The sequence below is a fragment of the Populus trichocarpa genome, chromosome 1, assembly GCF_000002775.5.
Source record: "Populus trichocarpa isolate Nisqually-1 chromosome 1, P.trichocarpa_v4.1, whole genome shotgun sequence".
NCBI lineage: Eukaryota > Viridiplantae > Streptophyta > Magnoliopsida > Malpighiales > Salicaceae > Populus > Populus trichocarpa.
In genome coordinates this window covers 29,948,353-29,968,452 of record NC_037285.2, presented here as the reverse complement: position 1 = coordinate 29,968,452, position 20,100 = coordinate 29,948,353, and the positions used below count along the sequence as shown (strand labels likewise).

At 34.1% G+C, this 20,100-nt stretch overlaps 2 protein-coding genes and 1 long non-coding RNA gene across 3 annotated transcripts; 2 read left to right on the top strand and 1 right to left on the bottom strand.

Annotated features, from left to right (window-relative positions):
- Nucleotides 1-2,410: 2,410 nt before the first annotated feature.
- LOC7470777 (L-galactose dehydrogenase) lies at nucleotides 2,411-5,025 on the top strand. The gene is made up of 5 exons (XM_002298766.4): nucleotides 2,411-2,696; nucleotides 2,816-3,044; nucleotides 3,192-3,491; nucleotides 4,152-4,280; nucleotides 4,709-5,025. The coding sequence occupies exons 1-5, from the start codon at nucleotides 2,512-2,514 to the stop codon at nucleotides 4,838-4,840; spliced, it is 975 nt and encodes a 324-aa protein (XP_002298802.1). The 5' UTR covers nucleotides 2,411-2,511; the 3' UTR covers nucleotides 4,841-5,025.
- A 1,034-nt stretch (nucleotides 5,026-6,059) lies between these two features.
- LOC127905589 (uncharacterized) lies at nucleotides 6,060-8,115 on the top strand. The gene is made up of 2 exons (XR_008059740.1): nucleotides 6,060-6,876; nucleotides 7,256-8,115. It is a non-coding gene; the product is annotated as an uncharacterized LOC127905589 (long non-coding RNA).
- A 1,856-nt stretch (nucleotides 8,116-9,971) lies between these two features.
- LOC7478685 (probable protein S-acyltransferase 23) lies at nucleotides 9,972-16,366 on the bottom strand. The gene is made up of 13 exons (XM_002300265.4): nucleotides 15,961-16,366; nucleotides 15,673-15,813; nucleotides 15,431-15,543; nucleotides 15,039-15,118; nucleotides 14,024-14,187; nucleotides 12,829-12,967; nucleotides 12,645-12,744; nucleotides 12,111-12,168; nucleotides 11,761-11,838; nucleotides 11,566-11,664; nucleotides 10,999-11,077; nucleotides 10,702-10,850; nucleotides 9,972-10,387 (listed from the first exon to the last, which is right to left on the bottom strand). The coding sequence occupies exons 1-13, from the start codon at nucleotides 16,192-16,194 to the stop codon at nucleotides 10,199-10,201; spliced, it is 1,623 nt and encodes a 540-aa protein (XP_002300301.2). The 5' UTR covers nucleotides 16,195-16,366; the 3' UTR covers nucleotides 9,972-10,198.
- Between the last annotated feature and the right edge of the window lie 3,734 nt (nucleotides 16,367-20,100).

Sequence of the window (20,100 nt, the reverse complement as noted above, 5' to 3'; positions counted from 1 at the left end):
AATAATAATTAATTAAATGTGGAAAAGCTTGAAATGGATCTGCAAAAATCTCTAATTCCCAGCGGATCAATGGTTGAGTCCAGGCCTTAAAATGCTGGTAACAAATATTGGCTATGGGGTTTCGATTTCTGCTTGCTATTGCCAACCTGTGAAAATGATCTGAGAACCTTCACACGGCTTGTACATTGACAATGCGATCTCCTCTGTCCTTTCTGTAAGGATTAATTATAATTAATTTATTTATTTATTTATTTATATATATATATATATATATATGGAAGGAAGAGAAGGAGGGCAGTGGGCACATAGTTGTTCTTGGGTATAAACAAAACAAAGAAGTAGTCGGTGCTTGCTTGTTTTGAAAAGAGTGTCATCTTTTAAAACTGCCAGCGCCAAATGTGATAGTTGAAACTCAAAGTAGGTTAACATGAATTTTTTAAAAAATATTTTTTTTATTTTTAGTTTGTTATAACTGATATTAAAAATAACTTTTTAATAAAATATTATTTTCAAATAAAAAATAATTTTAAAAATAACCTTCATCGCAATGTCAATCACAATTTTAGCACACTAAAACATATTGTAATATATTCGTCTTGAGTGCATCTCACGAATATAAAATAACTTATAAATTGATATTTGCACGAGCGTCGCCTAATTTTTTTTATTTTGTAGAAAATAAAACATCAACATTTATTACAAGGGAATAAAACACACCCAGGTACAAGATTATAGATAAAGTTGTAGCTTGATCGGTTTAAATTTGAGATATATTTATGAATGTTATCAATTAAATGATAATTTAGAATCGATCGGCACTATTTGGGAACGTGATGTAAATCACGTTCCATAAAAATTCAAAAAAAAAATTTGTATGTTTTGAAAAACACTTTAAAAAGCAACCGCAACCATACTCCCAAACAAGCACTTCAATTCAAGAAACGACAATTACCTAATTTTTTATTTAATAATTTTATTTGGTTAGAAAATAATAAACTACTTCGCCTGCAAAATGAAGTGCTCAGAATATTCCGAATAGAGAATAATATATCTAGCACCTAAAACTAGGCTTAATGAAGGCGTGAACGATGCGTCGTCGTCCTTCTTCTGCTGCATGCATCAATTCATGACTCGTGAGAATTCGGGTTAGCATACAAATTGGCTCCATTTTTTAGTGCTGGTTGGTCCTTATTGTTTCTTGAAGACACTAATTGGTCCTTGAAAATAAATAGCTCTTGGAAATAACAGGTGGTGGCATCAATAGTAGCGAATGCCTTCTCTAGGGACTAAATTGTGTGCTTGGCCCCTGTTTAAATCCATATCTTGGGCTCTGCAGGGCCGCTCTTCTATTGACAGGCCTTTCAAGAGAGGGGAGCTCAGGCCCAAAGCATGTAGAAGACAGGGTTGCGTTCAAGCACATTTTGCATTCAATTGGATAAGGCAAATAAAATGGGCCACGATAATGCACAAAGGAAAGCACGGTGTAAAAATTATTTTTAATATTAGTAAATTAAAATATTTAAAATTAAAAAATTAAAAAATATTTTTTAAATACAAAACAAAACAAAAAAGAGTGGAGGGGAGGGGAGGTTTCCTGCCGGTTTCTTTGTTCTTGTCATTTTGTCGGCCGCTTTTGTTTTGAATATGTAATATTTTACTGTGTCCATGTGCAAATTAACGGGGGAAAGGTTTTGATGCTCGGATTTGTTCTTCATAAACTAATTCAAGTTATATTTCTAATTTAAATGATTTTATTAACAATATAGTATAAGAATTCATTATTAAATTACTTGATGTATGAATTTTACAATTAAACTAGCAAATCAAACAAACTATTAACAAAAATGAGGTCTGCCGATCTATTTTAATATTTTGTTAATGTAGCTCTTTTATTTTTATTTTTTTGAATTGATTAGTTAGCTTTTAAAATAAAATAAAATAATTTGGTTCCACTGCTAGGATCCCATCTATTTTTCTATTGATCATGGAAAAATATCAAAAGAATCAAGTTGAATTGAATTGAATTTTTTTATATATATAATTATGGGTATTCGGGTCAGTTTATGCGTATCTCGACTAATTCTCCAAGACCCTGAAATTAACTATCAAGTAAATTTTTAATAATTTTAAGGTTTGTGACACTCGAAGCGGTAATTTCTATAAATAAATTTAAAATCTAACATGGAAAGTAAATGATGAAATTTAACATATAAAGATTAGTATTATCAACCAAAAATTTGAATTGAATTTTAAAATTACCCGTCACTTTTAATTAAGTGTTTTTCATTTAAAATAATTTTTTATTTTAAAAAAAATTATTTTTAATATTAATATGTCAAAATAATTTAAAATTATTAAAAAAAAAACATTAATTTAAAAAACAAATCTTTACAACCAAAAAAACGAAATTACTCCTCACCTTCCACACTTCCCTTCTCTCTCACCCTTTTCCAAACTCTCCCTTTTTTCTTATTTCATTTCTCGCTCTCCAAACGTTAACAAATCAATCAGATGGCATCTCCTCCACACCCAAACCTTGAGCTCCGACCCTTAGGAAACACGGGTCTCAAACTTAGCTGCGTCGGTTTTGGAGCTTCCCCCCTTGGCAGTGTCTTCGGCCCTGTCTCTGAACACGACGCCATCTCCTCTGTCCGCGAGGCCTTCGACCTTGGCATCAATTTCTTTGACACTTCTCCGTATGTCTCTGTTTTTTTTTCCTCAACAAACATTCTTCTGATTCTCACCGCTACTCTCTGTTTGCCAGTTTTTCATTATGTTCTTGTTCTCGATAATGATTGATCCTGCCATTTGATAGGTATTATGGAGGGACATTGTCAGAGAAGATGCTTGGTAAGGGACTTAAAGCTCTAGGAGTTCCGAGAAATGAATATATTGTGTCCACAAAGTGTGGGAGGTACGTGGAGGGCTTTGATTTTAGTGCTGAGAGAGTGACTAAGAGTATTGATGAGAGCTTGGCAAGATTGCAGTTGGATTATGTTGATATACTCCAATGCCATGATATTGAATTTGGGTCTCTTGATCAGGTTCTTAATTTTATTTTATTTTTTTATCTGGGTCTGCAATATCCACGTTTTTTAGCTTTGCGTAGATTTTAAAGTTCACATCTTTTTAGAAAAGCATGAGGACGTGATGGCCAAGAATGACCTGGGCTGGTTTGGTTTCAATGACAGATTGTGAATGAAACAATTCCTGCGCTACAGAAACTGAGGGAAGCAGGGAAGATTCGTTTTATCGGTATAACCGGGCTGCCATTAAGTGTATTTACATATGTTCTTGATCGAGTGCCACCAGGCACTGTTGATGTTATTCTGTCATATTGCCGCTACAGTGTTAATGATTCTACATTGGTGGATTTATTGCCTTACTTGAAGAGCAAAGGTGTAGGTGTAATTAGTGCTTCTCCACTTGCAATGGGGTTACTTACAGAGAATGGTCCTCCAGAGTGGCATCCAGCTTCTGCTGAACTTAAGGTCTGCCCTTTTTCCCCTTAAATAATCTATGGTGTTTTCTTTCCATATCATTTGTCCTTTTTATTAAATTACTGCTTAGATCAAAGCAAATGTTGCCTGCAAAGTTGTTTAGCCCCACCTTATCTCAACAAGATTTGTGTTCAGGTTTGTTGAGTATAGTTAACATCCATCCTAGCATGCACAGCACCCACCATCCAGACTCTGGCATGTATACAGTCCTTTTAAGATCACCGATCATATTTTGGAGGGTTGGATTAATCTGCAGGGGCTATTATCAAACTTGGAGCACTCTTGATAAGATGGAAGAGTGGTACATCATGATAACAAAAATCAAATTTTAAGTTGAAATAAATATCTGTCAAATCGTGGCCCTTGTCCACTATGAATTTGTTGAGGATTTTAGCTAGCACCCATGTTTCTTGATGGGATTGAGGGCTGTTGCTTTCAATATGGATGTAATCAATCACACTGGTACATGCAAACTTTGATACTCCTATTAGGAATTCTGATCAGACAATCTGAACAGGATATTTAATATGGCTGTCTCATGCATATAATCGTGAAAATCTTGGAGATGCTTGCACTGTCTGCCTAGTTGAAAATGGATTACAGCTTTTTGAAATTTATTTGACTTGTTTATGTATGCTTATTTTCCCTCAGTCTGCATGTCAAGCTGCTGCTGCCTTCTGTAAAGCGAAGGGGAAGAATATTTCAAAGTTAGCAATGCAATACAGTTTGGCAAATAAAGATATATCCTCGGTGCTGGTTGGCATGAACTCTGTTAGACAGGTTCTCTTTCATTATATTGCGCCTTGCTTTCATTATTTTATTTGTTGTGGAAGTGTTAGGCTCAATTTGTTTGTCACAGTATCTGAAAGCTTTTTATCATTGTATTGTTTGATCAATTCCTCTGGCATGGTCCTGTTAGCTCAGATACATAAATATGACCACCTCTGCATTTTGTGTGAGGTTTTTGTTTGCACATCATCTGTTTGTAAGTCAGCTATATAGGAGTAAGTCCAGAATTTTGCCATACAGCATCAATTCTAAAAGCTGAAAAAGTAATTTAGAGGAAGATAGCAGCTATTTCGTTGAACTAGTACTCATTTTAACGTGCAATATATCTGATTTGTCATTTTCATGACAATGATGTCAAAAATATACATACACCATGTACATCATAATTGTGTGAGTGATATACCTTATTTGATGATCAGGTCAAGGAGAATGTTTATGCCGCTACGGAACTTGCTACATTTGGCAAGGATCAGGAAACTTTATCAGAAGTTGAAGCAATTCTGAGCCCTGTGAAGAATCAGACTTGGCCTAGTGGAATCCAAGAGAGCTGATTCTTTGCTGTCCTATGACCACTCCACCTTTGTACTTCGTGCAGTTCAAATTGCCATTAGCAGTTCGCCTAATCCATATTAGTTGCATTGGAGGGCCCATTCTATTATGAGCGTGTTTGGTATTGCGGTTGTTGTTGTGGTTGTAGTTTTAAAAAAGTTGTTTTATAAAAAGTACTTTTAGTTGAGGTTGGGTTGGAAAAATATATATTTGGTTAAAACTGTGGTTGAAATTGAGGTTGAACAAAAAGTAGTTTAATGTGTTTGGTTAAAAAAATGCTTTTCAAATTGAGGTTATAAAATAATAAAAAAAATATTAATTTAAATATTGTAGATTTAACTATTATTATTACATCATGAAATAAATAATATTGATATCAATTTTTTTTTTATTATTCCATTAAACTATATGCAATGTCATCACATACGAAATCTATCCAACAATGACTATATTTTTCATGGTTTCTTAAGCACGCAACAACAAAAACTGAATTTTTTGTTACGTCATCAAGCGATATCCTTCTAATTTTTTTGAATAAAACAATTAAAATAAAAATAAAAACTGAATTTTTTTTAACTGGGTCGGACCCGGCAATAACATAATTGGAATTGCGATCAAATTCCACAAATGTTACGTCATTATGCAATATCCTTCTAATTTATGTAGTGTTATTAAATAATATTAAATACTAGTTTTTTGAGTAAAACTTAATTTTTTTAAAAAAAATTTACAATTTCATTACGTACAAAATTCATTCGACAAGAACTACAGTTTTCATGATTTTTTGAGCGTGCAATAAAATTAGGTAAAATATTATCAGGAATAAAATTGAGATTACAATACGAGTAAATTTAATTCACCTTAAACTAATTTTAAAAAAAAAACAATATTGTTCATATTCACGTGAACAATACGAGTGAAATCAATTAACTGCACTGGTTTTTCGAGAGGAAAAAAACTAAACTTTTTGCCATGTTTTTTATTTAAAAAAAAAAAAACTGTTCACTAAAGTGAACAGTGCAACAGTGGAGCCATGCTCCACTGTTCTACTTTTTTTCCCTACGAGAAGCAGCAAAAATGCTGCTTCTCGTAGACATGCGGTTCGGCTGACATTTTGATGGGTCCTACCATCAAAAAGCAATTTTTTTTTTTTAACCAAATGGCATTTGGTGTGGCTGCGGGTGAACCTCACCCGCAGCCACGTTACCAAAGGCCCTCTATAATCCCACCCAGCCAGGTAAAGAAAATAATATTTTGAAATGAAAAGAGAGGGTTCTTCATTGTGCTGATGGATCCAAAGTTCAATAAATATGTAAGACATCCTCGATTATCCCGGGATAGTTACTAAAAGTGTGATCAAATTATTGACATTAAAACTTTGGTCATTTCAAAGTTGTATAAAGTCTGCTAGTCAATCCTTCATTTTCCGCATCTGACATTATAATGCTCAAATTATTTTGTTGCATGATTTAATGCAGTGCCAAACTCAAACCCTTTAATTTGCTTTGCAGTGTATTCTTGATTATTTTAAATAAATTAATAAATCTGCACTCAATCAATTCCTACTAGGATGCATTATTATGATGATTTTTGTTTTCTTTGTTTTTTCCTTCTTAATTATAAATTATGATTCTCTTGATTGCGCATGTTTTATAATCAGATGGTAAGATAACACAGGTAGGGTTGGCCGTGTTAAGTAGAATGGCGGTTGTGAAAAATTCGTTGTTGCTGTTAAGTCTCTGAAGTCGGTCAGTTATATAGGAAAGATTTCTGCTACCAGGTTTTTTTCCGCTTTTTTAAGTATTCATGGGTTCTACGGAAACCGACCTATAGATACTGAAATTGGAACAATTACTGTGTCTAGAAGCTTTAGCCAAATTGCGATTCCTCTAGAACCAGGGTGGCTACAAAAGGAGAGGCTGCTAGGCTGCTGTGGACAAAAAGAGTATAGGAAGATGTCATGCTATAGCCATATGCCGCGTGAAATTGTGGAAGAAATACTGCAAAAATTACCTGTTAAATCACTCTTACGATTCAGGTGTGTTTCAAAATCATGGTGCTTTTAATTACTTGCCCTGCTTTTATTTCTATGCACACCAGCATTGCCATGAAGAACAAAAGGAAGTCGCAGTTTCTGATGGAAATCATATATAATGATGAGAAGCGAAATTCAAAAACTGAATTCATATTACGTGATGAGGATGATGGGTTTTGTTAAAATAAAAATAAAAAACCGACTTCCCCCTCATGGCAGATGATGTTAACTTCAAAAAATTTAATGTTGTTGATTCATGTAATGGCTTGAGATGTTTAGAAGATTTGCTTAGCTGAACCTTTGTTATTTGGAATCCTATACTGAGAAAGCATGCGGCCCTTCCCTTTCCTTGTATTGCTAAAACTGAAGATCTTTATTCTAGGGCTGTAGGGTTTTTGGTTTGATGTCAGAACTAGTGACTACAAGCTTGTCGATATTGTGCGACTTCAAGATAATCTTCAGCCTCTGGTAAAAGTCTACGAGCTAAATAGAAACACGTGAAGGGAAATTGGCAGCACTCCCCAACTATTTGTAAACCGATCTTTCACTTTCTTGAATGCAGCTCTCCATTGGCTTGGATATCGTAAAAAAGATGATCCATTTGACGATGTAGGCTATGTGAGGGTGGTATTGTTCGATACGACCAGCAAAGTATTCAGGGAGACGTAATTTCCAGAAGCTGTTGGTTCCAAGTCAGTAGTCATTGTGCATGGAAAATTGGATTAAAGTACAATTCACAATTATCTGCACAAATATGAATAGGTACTAGAGTTCAGGGAGAACGGGCAACTTCTCTTACTGCAAATTCGCCGATTGGTTTTGTATGATCTTCAAACTGTGAAAGAAAACTTGCTATCTGTTTTCCTCAGTCTGTACTGTTTTGGGGAGGGAATTATGTAGAGACTCTAGCCTTGCTGGATGGTTCTCAAGGGAGGTGTAACTCTTTGCAATATAATATTAACTCAGAAGAGGCCACTTCTCAACAACCGAAGGAGAGAGTGATCCAATTGAACCAAACATATCTGAAGAAAACACATGTAAAAACACACACAGATACATGGTTACACAAACATATCTTTTAAGAGATCCAGAAGACTTGGCAGAGAATAGCCATCTGAAGAAAACTAGGTTTTCTACCAAAAGGCGAAGCTAGAGGAGGGAGAGTCGGAGAAGATGTCAAACTATAGCTATATATCTTGTGAAAGTTTTGGAAGAATACTGGTAAGGTTGCCTGTTAAAGTCGCTCTGACGATTGAGGTGTGTTTCAAAATCACGGTGCTTTTTAATTAGTTGCCCTGCTTTTATTCCCAAGCCCCCCAACATTGCCATGAAGAACTAAAGGAAGTAGCAGTTTCTGATGGAAATCAGAAACTATAACAACGACAGCAATGAATTGAGATTTGAATACATATTACACGATAATAATGCTAGGGCAATAGGGTTTCGGTTTGATGCCAGAGTTGTGCATCGTTGTTATAAAGTGCAGCCTCTGGTATGAGCTAAAGAGAAGCAAAGTTTGCGGGAGAGATTTTTCAAAGTGGATCGGGTGGTGGGAAGAGAAGAGATGGAGAGGTTAACGTTAATGTTTGACAAGGTGAATATTTGGATTTTGGAGTCAAGATTTTGGCTCCAGTATCCATCCCTTAATCCCTATTAGTTGGGTTGATTTCGATTTTAAAACCAAATCTAGAGGTTGGATTTAGAGAGCTTAGAGGCCATTCTTAACACACACACACACACACACAGTTTTTATCTTCTTCATAAGAAATTAAGAGAGCAGCCATTATCATGTGTCAGCTCACCTGTATTAAAAAATAATGCTACGTGCCTTGAAATATCTGTTTCGAATCAGTTAGTATATCAATTGAGATCACGTCCATTGATCTTTAATGATATTTTCATGCATTAAATGGAATTTAATAAGTTCTACGAAGTGTTCATCTTAAAATTTGAATATAAAAGGTTAAGAAATAGAGTAAATCTCACTAACCAGTAGACCGATCCCTTGAATTTGTGTTTGATACCCAGTTATAGGGATATTTACTGAAGAAAATTGGAGCAAGCCTAAAAGGAAAGAAAAAACAACATTTACAACGTTCATTAAAGGAAAAAAAAATCGGGTCTCACATGGATTAAATTAGGTTGATATAACAAATCTCCTAATTTTGACTAAACTAATTGCAACTCTGATTACTTTATAAAACCAAGCCAAGACCCTAGGTCATCCAGGTCCTGGTTCAATTTATGGCTCGACCGGGTTTTACAACAATGGTTTAGGGAGAATGGAAAACTTCTCTTGCTTTTCTACATTTCATCTATGCTGGTTGGCATGAACTCTATTAGACAGATGCAATTCTGTTTCATTTTCTTCCCTTGATTTCCACACTTTACTTTGCTTGTCGCTCTTTTTCGAAAGCTTTACCGTTGCATGTTGCATGTTGTTCAACTAATTCTGCTGGGAAGGTTCTAGGGATTCATTTGACTCTGGACACGCACTATTATTTGTAATATCATCTGTCTGCAAGTTAGCTATAGCATAAATGCACAGCCAAGACCTCCATTAAGCCAATTAGTCCATTGAGAGAGAAAGAAATATACGCAAAATCCATTGAAATAGATAGTTACTTATAATAGAGAGGGCAGAAGCCATGGCTAGAGAGGAGAAAAGGCCTGCTTCCAGTAACTTACCACTCCTATGTTCAAACTCCATCGTCAATATCATCACTACCGACCGTGGAGTGCATCTGATTTGTCAGGTTTACGATTTTTCAGGGTAACGATGACAAAGTCTGAATATCGTGGATGCCATAACTGCGCAACTGACTATCATTCTTCGATAAAAGGGTCGAGGACAATTAATGTTTTGCTGTCACCGAACCTGCTACTTTTAGCAAGGGTCAGGGAATTTTATTTCGAGGTTGAAGTAATTCGGAGACAAATGAGGAATCAACTTCGCCAAGCCTGTTAAGATGGACCAGGTTCATTAAACTAAGACAGTTCGTTTTGTTAGTGCAGTAGACTCTCAGTGTTTGGATTGGGGAATAACCTAGTATCAAGAACTCCTAAATAAGTCGATGACATTAACATGACAAAAAGGATAAAAAAGAAGAAGGGCAGTATTTCATTTCTTATCTAATTCATGGCATTGAATGTACATTCTTTCATCTCTATCACCAAATTTATATAACATGAATGGCAGCAAAAGCTGGACAAGGATCTTGGAATCTGCAATGATAGTTTAACCAAGTATATCATCGGAAACTAAGATACTTGCAAAACACTTAATCAGCCTCAACTGGCCCTGCTGCGTATCTTTGCATTACTGCTAACTGGCAACCTGCTGCAATGGTGGCCAAGCAATCTCATTATCATCTGTGTAACCCTGAACAAGGAAATCTGCACAGTTCTTTCGGCACCCATGGTTATAGGGGTTTCGGAAACGCCCATCTGGACCACGAAGATACCCATAACGAATAGCATTCGCAAGTTCATTGGTTGTGATATTCCGAGCTATCTGTAATATCCATGAAAAGTCTCCATTACACTTGAAACTTCAACCCAAACTAGTTTCCAATAATGCATGAGCAATAATCAATTCATCTTCTCCCGCCCCAAAAACACAAGACACAAGACAAGGAAAAAAAGAAGAATTGAAAAAGTCTTATCCCAAACTAATTGTAGTATCCATAATGGTTTAATTATTATGTCTGCCAAAACTTTGAGCAACAGTGGCAATTGAAGAATGTGACTGACATGTCTTCAGCCCATGGCAAAAGCACTAATAGGCGAAGACAAACTTTGCTAGCAAACAGGGTTTTAGTCCATTACCTGAGATGCCTGAGCTGTTGTTAAAGTAGTGGCAGCAATAAAAACAATCACGTCCAACACCAAAAATGCAACAACACCAGGATGATGAACTACCACATAACGAATCCAACTTTCTTCAATTTGCAATGACTGTGCAGCTGTCCAAACCCCTGTCATGACATAGAAATGGCAGTCACAAACTCCGCAATGAAATAACAGATATGGAATAGCAAAATAAAAGAATCCAAGAAATTGGAGATTAGTTGCCTTTCACCCAACAGGAAAGAATTCAAAGTAAATTTTTAGCAACCCACGCACTTTGAACTGCGATGATGCCAGCAAGAAACGATGATGAAGTTGCCAAGCATATAAAGATGAAAAAGTCTCGTTTGTTCCTCTGCAAGATACATGATGAAGACAACTGATGAGGTAATGAAGAGACAAAAGGAAATTATACTTCAGTGCAAAGCCGTGCAAAGCCATGCAAAGCATCTTACTTGCTGATTAGCCAAAAATGTACAGAATGGAGAGATAACATTGAAGGGCTCTTCTAATTACTACTAGAAGAGATCCTAATGATTGAAAATGGGCATACACCCAGAGAACAAAAGTTCATAGACTTTCTTGTCATCTTCGGATTGTAGAATAGTGATGTCACAAAATATTGTATGATGAATTAGTTACATCAATTGTGGTATTTCCAAAGGCTGTATTAAGATAAGCGAAGGGACATCAAGTGGCCTTATTTGTTATAGATATCCAAGCAAATGACATCATACAGAGAAACCAAATATTTCAATCAAAGATTCCAATAAAAGGCATCTCATGAATCCACATTATATGCCATAATTACCAGGACCGAAACAGTAAAGCTCAATTTCTCACCTTGCCAACACAATTAGATATCCATGGGCAATGATGGTCAAACTGCTCTATGCAGCGTTTGCACGTAGGGCAGTGCTTACAGCGAACAGGTCTTATTATCTGAAAAGTTAATTGAAAAAATACTTCTTTAGTTGAGATAGCATTTCAATCCTCTTAAACATAAAAATTAGAAAATTAAAGGTCCAACTACTTGACCTTGCATGTAGGGCAAAGCTGAGACCAATTCCCTGTCCATACTGAGGAGTTGTTCAAATCAATATTCAACAAGGGATCCTGCAAAACATCAGGTAATGATCATCAAAAAGAGAGTGAAAAAATGATAGAAATGAACCTAGCCATGAATTTGGACAGCTTTGACCATAATCTTGTAACCATTGACCAACTGGTAACAAAAGCCAGCCCACCAAAAGAGGAATACAGCACAGCAGAGCAATTCAAATTTTTGCCTAGCTAACAGTTACCATAAACTAGCAATAGACCTTCAGTAGACAAAACACTTTACTAAACGAACAATGACAAAAAATCTAAACAGAGATACTGCATACCTCTGAATCAGTATCTTTATTCAAATCTCCAAGTCTTTTGATGAAACCCGGGTCTTTACTGCAGAGAAAGAACATGAAAAAAGAAATTTCTGGAATAAAAATTTTGAGGAAGTGAAAGGGTAGCAGCGTACATTCTATGATAAGTGTTTGCAAGTTGAAAAACCACAAATTTAAACAAGCAGATTCCAGTGTAACTGCAATTTAGCTTTTAAACAGGATAGTTAAATAGACAGTCTGCAGCAAACTTCAGGTTAATGCTTCAGCAAAGGATGCCAGGCATAAGGGTTAATTGCACAGAACGTATTTTGTTAATAACATCTTGTGATCACAAAGATTTGATCAGCAGAATGTGAAAGATGTGGAGGATCTTGGAAAGCAAAATATGCATGCTGACCGTGTTGGGAAGGAAACCAAGTTCAAGGTATCAGCAGCAAAAGTCAAAGCCAACTAAATTTTTATGGCTCTACAAAATCCACAAAAGAAACAAATATTCCAAGCAAAACCCAACCAGTATTAGTAGCAGAGAGATATTACCTACTGCACCTGTAGAACATAATAATCGAAACAAAAGCTAGAGAAAGAGCAGTCCATCCCCAAAGTCCAACAACAGCAGTTACCTTTGGAAGGTTTGGAGCTACCATGCAAGTGAGGTGAATCATGATTAGAACAGAATTTATGTCCATCGCGACATAAAATTGAAGTACAACAACTCACTTACCTGCAATAACTGAGTTGATGAAGAGGAATATGAGAATGAGTATAATGGACAATAAGATAGGAGCAAAACCAACATCTCCCATCTTCCCACTACGAATTTTGTCTTTCCAGTGGTTGCTTTGCGCCCGCTGTGCATTTGACTGAATAAAATCAAGAGAAAATATATGAAAACTTTCCCATTATTTTTTAAGATCTAGATGCTCTAAAGACACAATCTTTCAGAACATGGTGAAACTAAATCTCAGACAGCAGTTGATTAACAACACTGAATTTAAGACAAACAGAAAGAAAGTTTTTTAAATGTACCAACTCAATAGCTACAGCAAATGACATTCTATTAATAATCATTTTCAAGACATCTGTGCAGATATAAAGTCACCCATTGAGCCAAAAAGATTCTATCTTTCATGAAAAAAATTGTATTACTCAGATTGGTGGTGAATTCTTCCATCTCTGCTTGCCTTTTCTTCAAAGAATTATAGCCCCACCACAAAATTTCACTACAGAATATACATGACATGATCTCACCTGATGAAAAAAAATAATGTATGGTTTGTATAGGTCCATCCTAATACAGTAATTAGACCAAAGACAGTAATGCACAAGACACTTCAAAAGGTGTCCGGCACTTCCTCTCAAAGAGAATAAAATAAAGAAAGGACATCAAAGAAGGTGGTGCAATGATTCAAACTACTAGATGACTCCTCCAGTATAATGCAACACAGCACAAAATTTTCAACTGCAAGATACATTGTTCAGTAACATGGTTAAGTTAATATTTAAGAGGGTTAAGACTCATAACAACTAAGTGCAAGCAAATTCCAGCAACTCATCCCAATTTCACCACGATCAATCATAGCAATTTATTCCCAATATCGACCATAACAAAATGTTCTGCATATTTTGTTCAGTAACATGCAAAAGTTGACATTTAGGAGGGTTAAGACTTATGAGAACCAAGTGCAAGCAAATCCCAAAAACTTCCAACTTTCACCATAGAAAATCACAGCATGTTATCTCCTAAAGTTCACCACAAAAAAAAAAAAAAAACTTTCATAGATGGCTGAATCAGACCATTTTCCCCAATAGGACACCAACAGGTCTCACATCCCTATAGATGCTCACAATGGAATGTATTGGTTTAAAGTTATCTGCATGTCATTCTACCGATGGTAACATCGATATAAAGTACGTACGAGGAAAAGGGCGATATGCCGATGACCTTTATCAGATGCAATCTGAGCAGGAGTAAATCCAGCTTTATCTTTCACAGCAAGTTCCTGCTTTGTGCCAGCATGTACAAGAATAGTGCATGCCTCTATATTTCCTCTTAATGCAGCCCAGTGTAAAGGGGTACAACCTGATACAATTGGACATTCAACGTCAGCACGGTTCTATAGATGTATAGTAAAATGGTTGATTATTGTCAAGAGTAATAAAATTGAAAATGCCAAAATGGGATACAATTATAAGGAATTTAACATAAGTTAATAATCTTCATGTATATGTGGTATAGTTTTTAATCGCCAAGAAAAAAAAGGTGATATAGTATTTCTATATTACACTACTAATGGCCTTGATTCCATAAATCATATACCATTAAATCTTAAAATATGAATATACCAAGAACCATAAAGCTAACAATAAAGTTTGAGTGCAATGACAGTTCCAGAACTCCAGCAACTGCATGTGACAAAATTATGTCATTCAACTTAGCTCCACTCCGCCTCCTCTACAAAACTTTGACAACAATTGTGAGGAATCATTGCAGCTATCCTCAGCCTATGAGTATATCAGAATAGAAATGTGTTTGTCTATATTAATCCTGCAAAACTCATCTCCAGATATATTTATTAAAAGGATCCACATCTTGGTTTATCATTTAGAGACCATGTATAATTAGCATATTGAAATATGAGTACGTAATTGCTTCCTGTTTTCCTTCTCGGGAACATGCTCCTGCTGACTTGAAAAACATGTTCATCATTTCATTTTCTTGATGTCCCTAAGTATTTCTTTCCACTGGAATATATGCTTGAGCAAATAATATTTGTTAAATTCACAAAATTGTCCTCGAAGGAAATAATAAGAAATTTGAGAAAGCAAGCATATGACAACTGAGTAAAATAGTGATCATCACAGCCAATACTAGGTGAATTCCAAAGGAGATGAAGAATTACAAGATAGGATTCTAGTGTGTTCTGACAATACCTTCTCGATCTTGTCTCCCTTGGTATGCGTCTCGAAATAGAAGTAGTCTAATTGTATCTGCATAACCCTTATAAGCAGCCCTGGTTCATTATAACACAAAAATAAGTTTTCCACTAGTTCACACATTTTCAATAGAAATATACTCCACATGACTCCATCAACTCTAAGTTGCTAAGTCAGGAAATACCATTAAAACTTATTATCTCTTTGACACTAAAAATACCGTTTGCAAAACTAGAATTTCAGTTACAAACAGATCTCGTCTTATCTGTTTGCATACACACGCGCACACAAACCAATTCAACTAGCACTATATCATTGACATGCATCACCAGAACAAAGAGCTGTAGGTTTTAAATATAAACTCCCCACACCATATCCTTAAAACATACCAATGAAGAGGGCTCCTCCCTTCGTTATCAACTGCATCAAAATCAGCACGATATTTTGCTCCAATGTGATTCAAAAAGCCTGTTTGTCCGTACTGAGCAGCTACATGAACTGCCTACAGCACAAAGTGGCATACATTAAAACAATACAAAAAAAATCAGAATACTGCCTGAAATCAGTCACAAAAATATCAGCCTAACAGGTTACTAAAACAGGATAATAACAAAATGCAAAACATTTTTACCCGATACCCATTAACATCAGCTGCTTCCACTCGTCCTCCATTCTGCAAAAGCACATCTGCCACCGCAATTGAACCTCTAACTGCCGCCCAATGCAGTGCTGTTTGCCTCACATTATCATGTTGATTTACATCTCCCCCGTGCTTCAAAAACATACAAATGAGATTACCAAAAAATAATAGTAGTAAACACACCAATCAAATGCAATTATACACTGAACACATACTCACAAATTACATCAATTTAAATAAAAAAATTTTAAAAAAATGAAAACTTTACTCTTGCAATACCTCAATTATGTATTGGGCAACGTCGGGGAAATTGTTAAGAGAGGCCCATTGAAGAGCGTAATAACCATTACCGTCAGGGGTAGAGAGAGAAGCTTTATCTTCTTCGACAAATTTGCGTAATTTATCGAGATCACCGTAAGCAGAAGCAGAGAAAACATCGATCACGTTGGCCGCGACGCCGTTTGGGATTTGTTTGGATTCTGATGAAACTATCTCGATCTCTGAAGATGCCATTGGAGAATATCAGAGCTTTAGGGTTTAGTTTTCGATTTGATAAATAAATTAGGGTTTCTAAGATTGGGAATTTAGGGTTTATGGTTCCCGATTTGAACTCGGAAATGACAGCAACGCGTAGTTGCTAGTGTTCAGGGGATGATAATTAGGTTTACCTAGGTTTACGCGCCAAGTATATGACCCAATGTTGTGTTTATTAAGAGTGTATTTTGTATTGCAATAGTGTGGTGGTTGTGATTTAAAAAAAATTATTTTATAAAAAGTATTTTTAGTTGAGATTAGTTTAAAAAAATAGATGTTTGGTTAAAACTGTGGTTGAAATTAAAATCGAAAAAAAAGTAATTTAATATGTTTGGTTAATAATGCTTTTGAAATTAAAGTTATAAAATAATTTTAAAAAATATATATTAATATTGATGGTTTTAAATTTAAATATTGTAGAATTAATTACTCCTATTACATCATGAAATAAATAATATTTTATATAAAATATTTTTTATTATTCCATTAAACTATTTATAATTCCATTACGTACAAAATTCATCCGATAAGAAGTACAGTTTCATAATATTTTGAGTGTGTAATAAAATTAGATAAAATATTATCAGGTATAAAATTGATATTATAGTGCGAGTGAATTTAATTCACTATATACTAGTTTTTCGAGAAAAAAAATATTATTCACATCACAATACGAATGAATTTAATTCACTCTAAACTAGTTTTTTTAAAAAAAAATTAATAAAATTAACACTAAAAAAAGAAAGTTTGTGAACAGTGCAAGTGAATTGCACTGTTCACGTGAATTAATAAAATTAATAAAATTCACTCTTGAACAGTGCAAGAAAATTGCACTGTTCGTTATTTTTCAAGTGAACAGTGCAAATCTCTTGCACTGAACAGTGTATGCTACACTGTTTATGCTAATTAAAATTAGCATGAACAGTGTGCACAAAGCAGCAAAATGATGCTTCTTCACGGGACCCATACACAATAAAATATGTTTTTTTTTTATTAAAAAGGTTGCATCTGCATTTTAAACAAAACGCAGACACAACCTCGTTACCAAACAGAATCTAAATGACTAGGTTGTTCTGTTCTTGGTTGTCCGATCAAAAAATCCGACAGTTTGTAATTAAGGTGTGTCCTTGAGCAGATTTTTGAATTTTGAATTATTAATTAATGTTGTTTACTTTGAAATATATAATATTGTATGTAGAATAAATTCAAGAGTGTGGATTAGTGTAGGAGATTTGCACCCTTTTTCAGTTTACAGCGCCTAAAAATATTGTTAAATTATATTGCATCTACTAGAGGTAGGGTGAGTTTTTAAGAGTGTTTAAAAATTAATTTAATTGATATAAAAACTAATTTAATAATATAAAAATATTTTTAAATTGCTTTGAATATGAGGGTGAGTTTTTAAGATTGTTTTGAAAAAATAATTTAATTTTAATTGACATAAAAACTAATTTAATAATATAAAAATATATGCATATCATGCTGAGTTTATTATATACTTTTGAGTTGTGTTATTAGTAGATGGTCAGTAGTAAGAGTTTAGGACCAAGTGGTTTGCTTTCCATGTGGTTTCAAGTTCAAATCATGTGGTTGTTAATATGATGGTCACTGGAAGTTTATATGGTCGTTAACTTCAGGGCCCGTGAAATTAGTCGAGGTACACACAAGCTGACTCGGGCACCTATGTTAATAAAAAAAAATTCATTTACAAAAATCTTACATAACTTTCAAAGTAAAACTTCGACCAATCATCAGTAGTTGATAAAAAATTAAATAAAAATAAAACTATAATGGTCGTGTAATTCAGACATCCTAGAAGGGGTATTGGTCTAGCTAGAAAACACAAGTGATTTTTAGGATTTGTTTGAAAATATAATTACTGTTATTTTTTAAAATAGTTTTTACTTGAAAGTATATTAAAATAATATTTTATTTTATTTTAAAAAAATTATTTTTAATATCAGCATATCAAAATAATTTTAAAAAATAAAAATTAAATTATAAAAAAAGACAATTTTAACTATATTTCCAAATAATATTTTAAAGGATACTAGTAATGGTTTTGAGAAGAAAACGAGTGCAATTGAAAGGGATGTGTCTTTTTGTCTCTTAATAATTATTATATTCTATTATTTGAGACTTTTAATGTGTGGACAAATACTTTAGTTCATAATTTATATTTTAATATTCAACTCATTAATATTTAATCTCTATTTCTTAACTCCGAATCAAACACAGCACAACAAGGATAGAATGTCAAGGGTGTAAAAAAATATTAATAGGTGAAATTGCAAGGATATCTGGTATGAGTTAGAAAAATTATAAATAATAGCAAGTTCTAAATTTTAAAAAAAATCAATTTTATTTAAACATAATAAAAAAAAATAGCTACCATTCCAAACATGTACAAAGGGAGTAGATTTTCATATGTTTTATCCTTGTAGCCAACATACCCTCGTAAGCAGAGAAATCAAGTAATGAAAAAAAAGTATTCATATTTTATATGATAAAATACATTTAGGAGGCATATGTCTTGCGTAATTTTTTTCATGAATGGATGAAATATTTTACATGATAAATATTTTATGATGTTCAATAAGTAAGATGCAAAAAAAAAAAAAAAACAACGATAATGAAATGATATTGAATTGACGGTGGTGATCAATGGTGTAACTGTAATTTTAAAAGGGAATGACTAAATAAAATATTAATGCATCCAAGTAAAAAGATTTAAAAATCCACAAAATAAATCCTAATTTTTTTTTTTTTCTAAAATAGACCCAAAAAGAATATCTTTTGGATGAGGCTTACTATCCCAAGGATAAAATATAGCAAGGGGCCTAATGAGAAGCCTAACTCTCTAAGGGGTATGAGCTCGGGTAAGAAGCCTAAGCTTATGCAAGGTGCACGCCCTACTAGGCGTGCACCCCTGCGGGCTCACGCATTAACACCCGAACCCAACGCACTCGGGTTCGAAAGCCTAACATGCTTGAATTCAGGCGCGTAGCCCAACATACTTGAATCCAGGCGGCGCGCTTGGACTCATTTCTCACCTCTAATGACCTCGAGCTCAACACTCGCCATAGATTTTTTTAGGACCCCACACGGATCTCTTAGTATTTTATATTGGTCCAATACGTACTATTTTGAGTAAAATATAACTCAAAATATTACAAGGATAAAATTACATTTCGACCCCTCCTCTCCATAAAAGGATAAGATTTATGAATTATAAATACACCATGAAATTCTTCAAATTAAATGTTCACAATCTCTTCATTCTCTACTGCATATGTATTTTCAGAGCATCTCTCTCTATAATATTATTGCACTTCCTCTCTTTATAAAATTATTGACTTTACCATCAGAGAGTTCCTAAGTCCATCAAAAAAGACTTTTTACAAATACCAGCTACTGATCACCTGACTTACCAGACATCACATGCTACCAGTTGCCAAATACCTTGATTATAGAGAATGAATTAGATTGCTTGAAATAAAAGATTAGTTAATTATCCAATACATCAGCTTTATATCTAAATATCTTGGATTTTGGAACTCATCAACTACAAACTTGTAGAGGTGAAAATGTCTAGGCATAAACAAAATGGAATAGAAAATTAATTAAGAAAAAAAAATGTATATACATAAGATAACCTGAACGTTTCACAAGACTTTCATAGAACAAAACCATCTTCTATTCTATACTCAAGTTATGTTTGAATATGCTTTTATATAATTAATTTGGTTTTTTTATCTAGGTTATGAAATAAATTCAATAAATATTAAAGATCTATAATAAAAATAAATCCTTGGTATAAGAAAATTAAAAACACAATGATTAATCAATAAAACTCTAAAAGTAGTGATCAATTTTAAATTTATA